The 16,341-nt window shown below is 43.9% G+C and overlaps 1 protein-coding gene across 1 annotated transcript in view; it reads right to left on the bottom strand.

Annotated features, from left to right (window-relative positions):
• dcdc2 (doublecortin domain containing 2) overlaps window positions 1–16,341 on the bottom strand; it is a 110,867-nt gene that overhangs the window by 47,534 nt on the left and 46,992 nt on the right. The window contains exon 3 of the mRNA XM_033039931.1: window positions 6,387–6,463. Coding sequence (XP_032895822.1) covers window positions 6,387–6,463 — 77 coding nt within the window. The remainder of the gene's footprint in view (window positions 1–6,386; window positions 6,464–16,341) is intronic.

Below are 16,341 nucleotides of genomic sequence, written 5' to 3'. Positions count from 1 at the left end.
ATGAATATCTGATAGGTTCCTATGATGCACAATTCCATTTAATTAACGGCAGACCAAGTAGAAGTTTTTAATTAACGTGGACTTGTATAAAGGAGAATGGGTAGTTTTGTTTAACGTCAGTGAACTTTGGATGCACTGCGCTATCCCAATTGTTCCAATGTCATTAAAGAATCACAGAAATTCACCATGATGAAAAAAGGTTCCTGTACTTCAGAGAAGTTCTGATGAGAGGAGACATTTTGCTTTTGAGCTGCTTCACTATTCTGTATTTTACGAATGGAGCTATTCAGGAAGCAAGGAACTCCACCCTGTGCCAAGCAACAAAAAATATTACAGACAGGTTCTCTTTACCCAGCATATATTTGTTTTAAAATGGGTAGGAATTATTGGAAACTATGCATTGCCAACCCAGTCACACTTCACTTTCCTTCCATGTACTCAAAGAGTTTAAGGCACATTACAAAGCTTAAATACAAGCAGGTACATCGCCCCACTTGCTGGTTTAGTTTAGTTTAGTTTATTGTCACATGTACCAGGGTACAGTGAAAAGCTTTTTTATTGTGTGCTAGGCAGCGGAAAGACATGATTACAATCGAGCCATCATATGTACAGATTTGGTGCAGGATAAAGTCCAGTAAAGATAGCCTGATGAGATAGATAGTAGCTCAGGGTCGCTCTCTAGTTGTTGATGGGATGGTTCAGTTGCCTGATAACAGCTGGGAAGAAACTGTGCCTGAAACTGGAGGTGTGCATTTCAAAACTTCTGTACCTCTTGCCCGAAGGGAGAAGAGGGAGTAACTGGGGTGGGACTCATCCTTGATTGTGCTGGTGGTCTTGCTGAGGCAAAGTGTAGATGGAGTCAATGGAAGGGACAGGGCCGGCCTTAGGCCGATTGGACCGATTTTCCCAAATTGGGCTCCGCGCCCAAGGGGGGCCCCGCGTTAATTTTCCATATTTCAAATGGAAATACAAATTCGCGTTGTTAAATAAAGATTTTTTTTAAAAACATTTACCATACGCACTTTTTTACAAAACGAACATGGATAACAACCGCTGCATGGCCATCAGACACAAACGATGTGTTAACTATTACTGTAGCACTTGTTAACAGCCAGTAGTTAACAAGTGGTTATACAATGTGTCAACAATGCTCTGATCCACATTCCTCAGTAAATGTAATTGTGTTTTAACTCGCTGCCGCCGTAGCGTCCGAGACTCTGGTCTGAGCCGGGGGGGGGGGGGGGGGGGGGAGAGAGGAGAGGAGGGGGGGGGTAGTACCGGGCTCTGGAGGGGGTGTGGAAGTCTCACAGCCCCCGCCAGACTACCATGTCCAGGCGCAAACAGGGCAGCAAGCCTCAGCACCGCAGCGAGCTCAGCCGTGAGTATTCAACGCTAAATGCCGGGAGCGGGCAGGCAGGCGGTGTGCGAGTGAGAGGGGGGGGACGAGAAAGGGTCAGATTTGTATGAAGTCGGCGGCGTACCGGACCACTCTTGGTCGAGGGGGGAATAGAGTTAAAAGACCTGAAACAGCAAAGACAACAGGCCGGATAAGTGCGAGAGGGAGACAATCTGTGGATAAACAGATCTGGGGGTTTGTGTTAACTCGTTCGGTGCCGGTACAAAAGCAGACCAGGTTGGAGGTTTGAGTCTGCATTAACATTGGTGTCGGGGTTAATGTCCGGGCCGGGGTACGGGTGAGATTTAACCCTGTGTGTGTCTGTGTGCGGCTGTCTGTCTGTCAGTGTCTGTGTGTGGCTGTGTGTGTGTGTGTGTGTGTGTGGCTGTGTGTGTGTGTGTGTCTGTGTCTGTGTCTGTGTCTGTGTCTGTGTGTGTGTGTGTGTGTGTGTGTGTGTGTGTGTGTGTGTGTGTGTGTGTGTGTGTGTGTGTGTGTGTGTCTGTGTGTGTGACTCTGTGTGTGTGTGTGTGTGACTCTGTGTCTGTGCATGTCTTTGTGTTTCTGTGTCTGTGTGTGTGTGTGTGTGTGTCTCCGTGGCTATGTGTGTCTGTGTTTCTGTGTCTCTGTGGCTGTGTGTGTGTGTCTCTATCTGCGTGTGTGTGTGTGTGTGTGTGTGTGTGTGTGTGTGTGTGTGTGTGTGTGTGTGTGTGTGTGTGTGTGTGTGTGTGTGTGCGTGCGTGCGTGCGTGCGTGCGTGTGTGTGTGTGTGGAGGGGGGACAATGGAGAGACAGAGAGAGGGGGGATTTTCAGTTTGCAAACCACACGTTTTCAGTTAAGAGTTGAACACGATTACTGTCAATACGAGCAGCTCACGGAGCAGAGTCAGAATGACAAACACTGCTCGGCTCTCACACACACACTCGTGGAGTGAACTGTATAGATATAAACGTGGCTGGGGGTAGAGGAGTGGGGGGCGGGGGAGAGGGAGAGGGGGAGAGAGAGAGAGAGAATTGGAGAGAAGAGAGAGGAAGGATGGGAGAGAGAGGGAGAGAGAGAGGGGGGAGAGAGAGAGAGAGGAAATGGAGAGAAAGAGAGACAGAGAGCAAGGAAGGGGAAGAGGGAGAGAGAGGGAGAAAGGGGGGAGAGAGAATTGGAGAGAGAAGGGGAGAGAGGGGGAGAGAGAGAGAGAAGAGAAGAGAGAGGGAGAGAGAGGAAGCGGGAGAGGGAGAGAGAGAGAGAGAGTGGGAGTGAGAGGGGGGGGAGAGAGAGAGAAGGGGGGAGAGAGAGAGAGAGAGGGGAGAGAGAGAGAGAGAGGGGAGAGAGAGAGAGGAGAGAGAGAGAGAATTGGAGAGAGAGAGAGTTCTCCCTTCTGCCTCACCATCAGTTGGCTGCCCTTTGTGAGGTGATTGGAGACCAAAACCAGTTACCCTTTAGATATCCCTCTGCCCCCCCCCCCCCATCTCCCTCTCCCTACCTCTCACTCCCTCTCCCTCCCCCTCCTTCTCCCTCCTTCTTTAGAGAAGGGGGGGCGGATGAGGGAAGGAAGGGGGTGAGAGGGCGGAGATGAGTGTGCCTTGCCTTGTGTGGAGAAGAGGGATGCTGGAACACTGTACGCAAGGTGGTGACTCACTCTCCACACTGGGATCCCCCACCTGTCATTGCGTGCCAGTCTATCTGGCCCTGCACCCCCCCCCCCCCCCCCCCCCCCCCCCCCCCCCCCCCCCCCCCCCCCCCCCCCCCCCCCAGCTCTATGGAGCGAAGGAAATATGCAACGTTTCAGGTCGAAACCCTTCTTCAGGCCCGGCCCGAAACGTTGGCTGTTTCCTTCGTTCCATAGATGCTGCGTCAAGCCCTGTCCCACTGTGCGAGTTCACCCAAGTGCTCTCCCAAGTTTAAAATCTCTGTGTAGCATCTCTGTCCCTACCTTCAAATTCCCACTTTGAAATAAAATACAACTTTCGACTTAAAAATTTCGCAGCAGACAAAACTTGTAACAATGGAGTCGACTTTTATAAGAATCATAGAATAAGTAAAAAACACTTATGTAAATCAAAGATAAATGGAGGTCTGGCTTTGCCAAATTTCTTATTTTATTTTTGGGCAGTCCATATTAAAAACATGAATTTTTGGCTGGAAGAAATGGACCAACAACCAGATTGGCTAATGATGGAAAAGGAAGACTGTCTACCTTTTGAAATTGGACCGATCATATTTGCCCCCACAAAACAGCACAAAAAAACCTATAAAGAAAACCCCATAATACATAGTGGAATACGAATTTGGAAACAAATAAAAAAAGATTTAAAATTGAATAATATATCACTCTGCCTTCCCATTGTAAATAATCCTTTGTTCAAATCATCCTTTATGGACAAAGGTTTCACACAATGGAAAAATCATGGAATCAAAAATATAGGACATCTTTATGGGAAAGGTACTTTTCTTTCATTTCAAGAGTTACAACTGAATTATGGACTGCACTCAAATAATTTTTTCAGATATCTACAAATTAGAGATTATGTTAAATCTAATACACAAGTTTACAAGAATAGGGAATCAGAAATTCTTGATGAGTGTCTGAACAAGCATCCTAATACTGAAAAACTAATAGCTTATATTTATAACACCCTACTAAATAACGAGGTACCACCGACCGAACTACATAGATACAAATGGGAAATTGAAATAGGTCATCCTATCACGAAAGATATGTGGGACGAAAGTTTACAACAAATACATCAATGTTCATTAAATGCCAGACATATTTTAATACAATTCAAGGTCTTACATAGACTACACTTCTCTAAAATAAACTAAATAGAATTTTCCCACAAATCTCTCCTATTTGTGATAAATGTCTACATTTAGAGGCTAATTTAACACATACTTTTGCAAACTGTATAAAACTTAAACATTTCTGGACAGATATTTTTGAAATAACTTCAAAAGTTATTAATACAAAACTGGACCCAGACACAAAATTAATAATACTTGGAATATCAGAACAAAGCTTAACACTCACAACAAACCAAAGAAACTTCCTCAATTACAGTATAATAACCGGAAAAAAATTAATATTAAAATTTTGGAAAGGCCCTACAACCCCCACAATCAAAATGTGGATTACGGAAATGTCGGAGACCCTATACTTAGAAAGAATTAGACTTGTCTTAATGGACAAACAAGATCTTTTCCATAAAATTTGGGCTCCATTCAATAACTATCTGAAGGGATAGACTGGCACAGCACGAGGACCCAGCTGAAACTTGAACTCAGGAACAGATGAAAAACTATACTCTATACTTTATAACCTACGAACCTATCTCCATTGATGTATCACAGGTAACCCATTCCACCTTCCTTGTTTTTCTGTTGTGTTTTTTTTTTTTTTTTTTTTTTTTTTTTTGCTTCCTCTTTTATCTGTAACTTTCTACCCTCTCTTTTTCTCGCTTTCTATAAAAAATAAAAATACTAGAAGCAGAAGTAATTGATAATGGAAAATTTTAATAATGTATGACTGATGTATATGAAAAGTTTTTTTTCTACTATAATATGTAATTACATTGTATAATATGTCTACTTCTAATAAATAAATAAAAATAAAAAATAAAAAAATTTCGCAGCAGGATCGCAATTAGTCGATTCCTACGCATTTTCAATCATCGTTCGATTCAGTGTAATTTTCACACTAGTATTGAACTAGTATTGAACTAGTATTGTCATTCAATAAGATGACAACTGATTGAACTTGTCCCGGTGTGCTCCCGTTTTTCCCACCATCTTTCCACCTGCCATCACCCTCCACCCCCCACCCATTCAGTAATTCAGAAAGAAGGAGATTTGGAAGCTGTGGGAAAATTGAATTGTTACTTTATTTATTTTTATTTTTATTTTTACGGAGAGAACAATCTGCGCATGCGCAGTTTAAGATTTTTTTTTAAAAGCTGACTGACTGTCATATTACTCACGACATGTGACTCATTTATAATTATTTATTTATATTTCTATGAAAAATTTTCCCAATTGGGCCCCGCACCTCCTAAGGTTGGCCCTGGGAAGGGAGGTTGGTTAGTGTGATGGTCTGGGCAGCGTCCACAATTCTCTGCAATTTCTCCAGTTCTCCAATCTAATATGAATAGTAATTCAATGAGCAATGTAATGAACATTATATTTAGACAATGTAATGCATTGTCTAGACAAAGTATCGGAATAATATATTATCTAGACTGTAACAAAGTGTCAAAAAAACATTGGTTTTCTGCTGCACGTCCACATTCTCCTCTGGGGGAACAGAATGGAGATGTGGTCCCTGTCACACTTCAGTTGATCGCAAGGGCAATGTTGTGGCAGGACTTTTGGATAAATTCAGTTATTGGTTTATCAAACTGCTGGCTTAACAGGCAGATGGAACAGGTAACCAGATCTCACACCGGGAAGGATTAAAAAAGGGCCAGAATGCAAGAGCATGAGTGTTTTTTTTAATAAAATCTGGACACTTAAAGCTGACTCTTCGTGGATCTCAGGGAATGGATGCAACCATTCTTGTCTGGGTGTGAAGTTTAGTGTTGGTGCCAACCCAATACATAGCCGCAAGCCATGTTTAGTTTAGTTTAGTTTAAATTAGTTTAGATTAGTTCAGAGATACAGCACGGAAACTGGCCCTTCGGCTCACAGAGTCCGCCCCGACCCGCGATCCCCGCACACTAACACTATCCTGCACACTTGGGACAATACACAATTTTTACCAAAGTCAATTAACCTACAAACTTGTACATCTTTGGAGTGTGGGGGGAACCCGGAGCTCGCCGGTCATGGGGAGAACGTACAAAATCCTTACAGACCGTAGTCAGGATCGAACCCGGATCTATGGTACTGTAAGGCAGAAACTCCATTGTGCTGTCCCAGCACGAAAAGGTCAATTCACCTGGTTACACATTTGATTCATCATTATGCATGTGTATATCCACAGCTGTCTGAGTTCTGTACTCACCAAATAATGCATGGCTCTTGTGTATACTTCCGAAATCTTGCTGATGCTATTATCCGACTGTGGGCAACAGGCCTGATCTGGAAGAAAAAGAAAATATCGGTCGTATCTCTTGTACCAGTGAGTCACGACTTTCATTTGAAGTCCAAGACAGCTTTATCATCAAACCCTCCAACTACAACAGTACAACATATCCATGTTAAAGCATTACCCGTTGAAAAGCAACTGCACAATAAATAGATTTGATGCGAACAGTGCAGTCTCTCAGCAGCTGAGATCTGCATGCTACATTCTAAGAAATTTCCTTCTATAACTGACAATCGCTGGCAGGAGAGGGCTGTGTGTGGTAGAGGAGGAGGAGGTGAGAAAAATTGCGTTAACACGAGTACATGATGTGGAACATAAATCACATAGCTAAATAGATGTCTCCCTAGTAAGCCTCGTAAGTACGATGACAAAACTGGAGCACCCAGAGAAAACCCATGAGGTCTCAAAATACAAAATGAGCTTAAAAAAAGACAAAATCATGAGAGCTCGAAGGATTTCACCGACTCTTCAATCATCCTCCCATCAACTGCGGCACGGTGGAGCAGCAGTAGATTTGCTGCCTTATGCCCCTGTCCCACTTAGGAAACCTGAACAGAAACCTCTGGAGACTTTGCACCCCACCCAAGGTTTCCATGCGGGTCCCGGAGGTTGCAGATGGTTGCCAGAGGTTCCAGGTAGTGGAAGCAGGTAGGGAGACTGTCAAAAACCTCCGGGAACCTCACGGAAACCTTGGGTGGGTCGCAAAGTCTCCAGAGGTTTCCGTTCAGGTTTCCTAAGTGGGACAGGGGCATTACAGTGCCAGAGTCCCGGGTTCGATCCTGACTACAGGTGCTCTCTGTCTGCAGTTTGTATGTTCTCCGTGTGACTGTGTGGCTTTTCTTTGGGTGCTCCGGTTCCCTCCCACAGGTTTGCAGGTTATTTGGCATCTGTAAATATTGTAAATTGCCCCCAGTGTGTAGGATAGTGCCAGTTTACGGAGTGATCCCTGGTCGGCATGGACTCAATGGACCAAAGGCCCTGTTACCAGGCTGTATCTCAACACCACGTTCAAAGATAATCCCTCACACAACCCACACATATATTAAGAAACAGCATCGCAACGCCCACTCTCCATAAGATACAGATAAATTCTATAAAAAAGGAAGCAAAGCGCTGGGGTAACTCAGCGGGTCAGGCTGCATTTCTGGAGAACATGGATAGTTGATGTATCGGGTCGGGACCCTTCTTGGTGTCGGGACCATTCTTCAGGCACTCTGAAGATGCTGCTTAACTGACTTAATCCAGAACTTTATGTCCTTTTGGGAAACTGCAACTGCAGTTCTATCTCAAATCGGTCTTTATCTTGCACAAAACGTTATATCCTTTATCCTGTATCTGTACGCTGTGGATGGCTTGATTGTAACCATGTACCGTCTTTTCGCTGACTGGATAGCATGCAACAAAAAGGCTTTTCACTGAAGCTCGGTACATGTGACAATAATAAACTATACGAAAACGAAAATGAAAACTTTCTACATTAAAAGTTTCAATATTTGTATAAATGCAGGAAAGACTGAAATGAGGACTGCTCCATGTATCCCATAAATAGGTGGCATAGGTTGTCATGTATTTCTCACCTATCCACGTTCACCAGAGATGCTGCCTGACCTGTCGAGTTACTCCAGCACTTTGTATCTGATGGGACGACAGATGGCACAATGGGCTAAGTGTTCGGCTGGCGACCGGAAGGTGGCCGGTTCGAATCCCGCTTGGAGTGCATACTGTCGTTGTGTCCTTGGGCAAGACACTTCACCCACCTTTGCCTGTGTGTGAATGTGTGTGAATGTGTGTGAGTGATTGGTGGTGGTCGGAGGGGCCGTAGGCGTAGAATGGCAGCCACGCTTCCGTCAGTCTGCCCCAGGGCAGCTGTGGCTACAGAAGTAGCTTACCACCACCGAGTGTGACTGAGGAGTGAATGAATAATGCGATGTAAAGCGCCTTGAGTATTAGAAAGGCGCTATATAAATCCCATCCATTATTCATTATTATTATCATTTTGGGTAAACCAGCATCAATGATTCCTTGTTTCTACTGTATATATATATTTATATATAATTATATATACTCTATTAAATGCTCATTTATCTATTGAATTTTCACTGCCTGATAGATCAGCATAGTCTAAACAATTGGTGAACCACAACCATGCATGAGACAGATCAGCATACAGGGAAAGAGTAAGCTTGCAGACTACATTTTGAATGAAAAAAGTCCTAAGTGTTATTCTTTGTCCAATTTTATAATCTTTCCTCTATGTACAAGGAGGTAGATCTGCAGTACTATCCCTTTGCCGGAAAGTCAAGTTGCGAGATGGTGTGTTCTCGATTCTGTGAAGCAGGAAGCTAAAGATGAGGAGGCAGTAGCTGTTTCAACATGTCCAGACTTCACGCCATTGTAACGCTTGGCAGCACGGTGGCGCAGCAGTAGAGTTGCTTCCTTACAGTGCCAGAGACCCGTGTTTGATCCTGACTATGGGTGTTGTCTGTACGGAGTTTTTTTACGTTCTCCCCGTGACTCGCGTGAGTTTTCTCCGAGATCTTCGGTTTCCTTCCACACTCCAAAGACGTACAGGTTTGTAGGTTAATTGGCTTGGTATAAATGAATTAATTAATTAATTGATTAATTGGTTGATTGATTAGAAAAATATTGGCCAAGTATGTATATGTATAAGGAGAAATTTGCCTTGGTACTTAGCTCACAAAAGGATAAAAGCACGATTTACAGCAGCCAATCAAAAATAAAACATTATAATTTAAACATTTGAAAATAAAGTACCAGAGTAAAAAGAGGCTACAGACTTTTGGCTGTAGAACTACTGCTGTTTTTATGTCTGGCTGTGGCGACTTTGACAGAGGGTCTCCTCCCAGAGGAAAGTGCTTCAAAGAGTTCTTGACCAGGGTGAGAGGGGTCAGAGACGATATTACCCACTCACTTCCTGGCCCTTCCAGTGTACAGTTTGATGTAAATTGTCCCTAGTGTGTGTCGGATAGTATTAATGTGTGCGGGGATCGCTGGTCGGTGCGGACTCGGTGGGCCGAAGGGATGTTTCCGCACTGTATCTCTGATCTAAACTCACCTAAAAAAAAACTAAACAGCCCTCAAGCCCAAGAAAGAGGAACAGAGGGTTCAATATGGAAAGAAGCATTTGGGAAAAGTAAAGTTATAGAACACATACAATGGATTTTAGAGATGGTCCCAGAGAAAAGTGATCTTACAGTGTGCACGGCATCCAGGTGCGTTTGCCCAGTATCTCCCCAATGGGTGTAAATGGTTCGATTGTAATCGTACTCTTTAGAATTTAGAAGACTGAGGGGGGATCTTATAGAAACTTACATAATTCTTAAGGGGTTGGACAGGCTAGATGCAGGAAGATTGTTCCCGATGTTGGGGAAGTCCAGAACAAGGGGTCACAGTTTAAGGATAAGGGGGAAATCTTTTAGGACCGAGATGAGAAAACATTTTTCACACAGAGAGTGGTGAATCTCTGGAATTCTCTGCTACAGAAGGTAGTTGAGGCCAGTTCATTGGCTATATTTAAGAAGGAGTTAGATGTGGCCCTTGTGGCTAAAGGGATCAGGGCGTATGGAGAGAAGCCAGGTACAGGATACTGAGTTGGATGATCAGCCATGATCATATTGAATGGCGGTGCAGGCTCGAAGGGCCGAATGGCCTACTCCTGCACCTAATTTCTATGTTTCTATGTTTCTATGAATATTGTCTTTCTGCTGACTGGTTAGCACGCAACAAAAAGCTTTTCACTGTACCTCGATACACGTGACAATAAACTAAGTTGAACTCTGCCCCTGCATAGCCATTGTTCACCAATTATTTAGCCTACACTAATCCATCAGGTGGTGGAAATACAATGCACAATGAGCATGCGTTTCTTGCTCACTATACTGGAGACTTAGGAGTGAGACATTTATTGGTTATATTTTTAGATTACAACTTCACACAGAGAACAAAACGGAACATCAATTAGATTTGACTTCAAATGATTGACTAACTGATGGCTAAGAAATACGTCACGTATTCAACCATCATTTACTGCCAGCACAATGACTACATGATAACATCCAAACACTTGATTAGAAATAACCAATTTTTGTGTTTGGATTGCAAGCTGAGAGCACTTGAATCAAATCTTTTACCTAATGAAGCATGAAGCAGAGTTCATTACTGTAAAGGCTCCAAATTGAATTAATCAATGATGGTGCACAGTCCTATCGACTAAAATAACCCTTTGTCATTATCATCAACCAGAACAATTCGTCTTAAAAATAATTACAGCAATCTATGTTTCCACCCTCAAGTTAGTACAGCTTGTGTATTATGAGGAAAATTGGTTGAGCTCCTTGAATAAATTCTGAAATATATTGAATTTAGGTCTTTCGGAAATGCTAGAGTATTCCAATTATTTTTCAAGTTAATCTTTAAAATTCACCCATGATGGTCTATTTTACTTGGATGAAATTAGGCCTGTATGTTGCTTTAAACCAATATATAACAATCACTGGGTGGCACGGTGGTGTATCGGTAGAGCTACTGCCTTACAGCTCCAATCCCAGGTTCGATCGTAACCGCGGGTACTTGTCTGTACGGAGTTTGTACGTTCTCCCCATGATCTGCATGGGTTTTCTCCGAGATCTTCGGTTTCCTTCCAGACTCAACTAACTAATTGGATTCGTCAAAATAAGGACTCAGTGAGAAGTTGTACCATTTGTAGCACTCTTCTTCCATCCCCGTAACTTGCTTTGTGACTATGGATCAATAATCCACAAACTTAAAACACATCTTGCCACCACACGATTACTCAACCTTTTTCCTTCCGCTTTGGCACCAATAGTATCAAAAAGGGTGGTGGGTGTATGGAGCAAGCTGCCAGAGGAGGTAGTTGAGGCTGGAACTATCCCAACATTTAAGAAACAATTGGACACGTACATGGATAGGACAAATTTGGAGGGATATGGACCAAACGCAGGCAGGTGGGAAGAGTGTAGCTGGGACATGTGGGACGGTGTGGGGAAGTTGGGCCTGTTTCCACAGTGCATCGCTCTATGGCGCAATGAAAATGGCGTCTCCCGCATGTGTAATATACAAAATGAATTTCGCTGAGCAGTTGCTAAATAAAGCACTATTGAACTACTGTTTCATTTGTGGAATAGAGCATGGCATGGATCGTTTCCCAATGTTATCCGAATAAAAACATTTAACAAGTCTGTCTGAAGAAGGGTCTCGGCCCGAAACGTTGTCTATTTCCTTCGCTCCATAGATGCTGCTCCACCCACTGAGTTTCTCCAGCTTTTTTGTGTACCTTGCATCAAACTACTTATGGGGCTTTTTCACGGGGCGAGTTGACGCAAGATGTCACCAGAGTGAAGTGGTCGTGGTCCAGCACGAGTCTCGCACGATATAATGGACGTAGATAAAGAGTTCCCACGGTACTCGGCATTTCTGTTATTTGTGCGAGTGACTTGTCCGTCTCCCGAGCTTTCGCGTTAAATCTTGAATGAACATCGTGAACTACACGTGACACAAATGATGTAACTTTTTTTTTCACACACTATAAATATCCTCCCTTGGTTGAATTGGCTCATTTGGAGACATGTTTTACTGTGTATGTGGGAGACACAGATGGACTGAGCACAGTACCTCGGTCTTACTGTGTGTGGGAGAGGGGGAGAAAGAGACGTACACTCACAGAGGCAGAGTCTCTCAGCCTGTGTAAGAGGGAGGGAGAGAGAGAGAGAGAGGGAGAGAGGCACACACAAGGTGGATGTGAAATCTCACCTGCCTGTTTCAGTGACAGACACCCGCCGCCAGTAAATGAAGATACCCCCATCTGTCTCCCCCTCCTCTCCCTCGACTCCCCCACCTTTCCCTCCCAACTCCAGTCCCGTCCCGACCCCCTGGGAAACTGAATAGAGCAACAATATAGATATAGAAACTGAAACAATATAGAAACTGAATAGAGCAACATGGCAAAAACATCTCTGACACGCTTTACCCCCTTTCTTTGAGATTTTCTGGGAGCCATCTCTGCAAGTGTTCCTGTTAAAAAGATTATCCAACAATGACAATTAGGTGGGACGTCCTCGAAGGACACATGTTCCCTTGTCGATATTGAGACCACTTTTTTACTCACCTTCTGTCCCCTCTGTCCAGCTTCCGGGTTTACCGTTCGCAGGAGTTCCCACGCGCTATATCTCTAAAATCTGAAGTTAGGTAATGTCTAAAGGAACTGCAGACGCTGGTTAATGCTGGTTAATACGCACAGAAGGACACAAAATGTTGGTGTAACTCAGCAGGTAAGTCAGATCTGGGAAGAAAAACATAAAAAGCTGGAGTAAGTCAGCGGGTCAGGCAGCATCTCTGGAGAAAAAGAATAGGTGGCGATTCGAATCGGAACCCTTCTTCAGACAGCCTAATCGGAATTGAGTCTGAAGATGTGTCTCGTCCCGAAACATCAGCTATTTTTCTCCAGAGATGCTGCTTGACTCGCTGAGTTACTCCAGCTTTTTGTGTCTGTCTTCGGTTTAAACCAGCATGTGCAGTTCACTCCTTACACGGGTCTCTGTACAACATTGATTGGTAGCGTTCCGGACCCTGCTTTGGAAAGGCATCGATCGCTAGTCGGCGAGGACTCCGACCTGTATCTCTCAAAGAAGTACATGTGAAAAATTTCTCACGGACCATAAAAATACGTAACCTTTCAGTAAAGTCCCTTTTAAAGTCCCTTTTAAAGATTATAGTTATTTTCTTGAATCTCATTAACATAACTCATGAATAAGTTGATGTCCATATGCGGATGCAAATCTTTATTTTTATTTATTTTTAAAATTCAATCCCACAGAAGACAATTTTTACTCACCTTCTGTCCCCTCTGTCCAGCTTCCGGGTTCACCGTTCGCAGGAGTTCCCACGGTACCCGCAAGAGTTATTACGGATATCGCACTGGCCACTACGTCCATATAATGTTGCAATGCTCAACCACAAGTGTACAAGTCACTCTTGGAGAAATTCAAACTTTCTTGAATTTTCTCCCGAGTGACCAAGATACACGATTACCTGCCGTTAGCGCTACGGTGGTCCACGGTGGTCCACGAATGCCGTACTGTTATCGCACGAGGTTCCCACGATGTTAAACTCTGGTTAACTCTTGCGTCAAGTCGCCCCGTGAAAAGGCCGATTTATTCTTCTAATGGAACCATCTAAAATGAGCACATTACTCCTGCACAAATTTTCTACTGAAAACAACTATTCTTGTTCAAATATCAAGCTCACAAACAATTTGCACTTTGCAAATCATTGGTATTCGACACTTCAAGGATGAGATACGCCACTTGTTTTTGGAAAACTCCAGTCATCGCTCAACCTGACACAAAATTTACAATTTCTAATACAAATGCTTGGTTAAAATGTATGAACTAACCTAATAAGTTGGTGACATTTCCAGTCATCAGCAAGTTTCCCCAATATGTTGAACAAGTTCTATCATAAGGTCATCAGCGATAGGAACAGAATTAGGGCATTCGGCCCATCAAGTCCACTCCACCATTCAATCATGGCTGATCTATCTCTCCCTCCTAACCCCATTCTCCTGCCTTCTCCCCGTAACCCCCGACACCCCTAATGCCTATCAACAATAAGCATGCCATTTACATACTAAATTGATATATTTAGATTATTATTATCAATATAACCCGCAAAATTTTCCATATTCCAAATAGATATTATAATATTGTTGTTGGATGCATTTTGTTATGCCAGAATTTTTGACCTGTAAGTTAATTTTAAAAGGATATTTTCCAGCCTTTAGTTTCTGTTGCAGTTTCAAGATGAAAGGCTACGTGCCAGTTTGCAATCACGTACATGCTTTACAATTATATTTTGAGATTAATTGGTAGCTTGGCCTATTTTAATCCTAATCACCACAAAGTGAAATTACAGGGTACAGAAGCACTTCAAAGGCTAATTCTTGAATAAAGCAGTAATTTTAAAACATCCATTTCCGCAATATATGAAGCCTAAACGTTAATCACAGCTATTACTGAAGTGGGAACTTTCGAGTCATAGTCATAGAGTCACAGAGCCTTACAGCGTGAAAACATGCCCTTCGGCCCAACTTGCCCACACCAGCCAACATGTCCCATCTACACTTGTCCCACTTGTCTGTGTTTGCCTCATATCCCTCCAAATCTATCCTATCCATGTACCTGTCCAAATGTTTCTTAAAGGTTGAGATAGCCCCAGCCTCAACTACCTCTTCTGGCATCTTGTTCCATTACACCCACCACCCTTTGTATACAATACAATACAATACAATACAATACAATACAATACAATACAAAACAATACAATACAATACAATATTTATCGTTATTTGAACCTCAGTGAGGCTCAAACGAAACTGTTTCTACAGCCATACAAACAAAAACGATTCCTACTAGACACACACACAATTCAATTTACACAAACATCCATCACAGTGAACCTCCTCCTCACTGTGATGGAAGGCAAAGTCTTTTCTCTCCCCTGCTCTCCATTTTTCTCCTGATGTTGAAGCCTGATGTTGAAGCCCCAGGCGGGCGATGGTAAGTCCCACCACCATTTTAGGCCGCGCCGGGCGATGTACGGCCCCGCTCCAGGTCTAAATGTTGGAGCCCCCGGCGGGCGCTGGAATGTCCCGCGGCCATTAAAGCCGCGCCGGGCGATGCATGGCCCCGCTCCGGGTCGTTCCAACCCCGCGACACGGGCTGGAGAAGTTGCGTTGCGGGAGCTCCGTAAAGCGGTCTCCCACCCGGACCCGCGAGCTCCCGATATAACAGTCCACAGAAGTTGCGTTGCTGGAGCCTCCGAGTTCCGGGATCGGGCCGCAGCAGCGAGCCACCACTGCTCCCCACGCTCCGAGGCCGGCCAGCCCCACGATGGTAAGTCCGCAGCTCCACAGGCTCCGCGTCTGGAGCCCCCAAGTCGTTCCGGCTGGAGGCCGCTTCACGGTGCTAGGCCCCAACGACAACGGAGACCCGACAGGAAAAAGGTCGGGTCTCCCGTGCAAGGAAGAGATTTTAAAAGTTTCCCCCTCCACCCCCCACTCGTATGAAAACGTTATGAAAACGTTACCCCTCAGATTCCTATTAAATCATTCCCCCCCTCAACTTAAACCTATGTTCTTTTTGTTCTCGATTCCCCTGCTCTGTGCAAGAGACTCTGTGTCTACCTGATCTATTCCTCTCATGATTTTATTCACCTCTATAAGATCATCCCTCATCCTTCTGCGCTCCAAGGAATAGAGTCCTTGCCTTCTCAAACTCTCCCGATAGTCCAGGACCTCGAGTCCTGGCAATATCCTGGTAAAAATTGCCTAAACCTTCAAGGTCGACAACATCTTTCCGATAACATGGTGACCAAAACTGAACATAATCATCTAAATGTGGCCTCACCAACATCTTACAGTGTATAACTGTAACATCACCTCCCAATTTCTATATTCAAAACTCTGACTGATGAAGGTCAATGTGCCAAACGCCATCTTGACCTCCCTATCCACAAGTGACACCACATTCACGGATCTATGCACATCCGAGATCCCTCTGCTTCACAACATGACCCAGAGCCCTATTCATGAGAAACTACAATGGTTATCCATGTGAGGAGCTGCAGGAGATGAGCAAGGTCTTCAATGACTATTTCACCTCTTTGACTGCGGAGAAAGACATGAAGCAAGCAAGCAAGCAAGTTTCAGCAACAAGACAATTCAAAGTGCTTTACACAAAGCATTAAAGAGCAATCAAAAGTGTCTGCAGTCCGTCCTTTCACCCTTTATTATTTTTATTTTTAGTCCTGTTAAAAACAAAATGTTTGTTGGAGG

This window comes from Amblyraja radiata, chromosome 2 (genome assembly GCF_010909765.2).
Source record: "Amblyraja radiata isolate CabotCenter1 chromosome 2, sAmbRad1.1.pri, whole genome shotgun sequence".
NCBI lineage: Eukaryota > Metazoa > Chordata > Chondrichthyes > Rajiformes > Rajidae > Amblyraja > Amblyraja radiata.
Note: the sequence above shows the minus strand (reverse complement) of the source record. Positions and strands in the feature narration are given on the sequence as shown.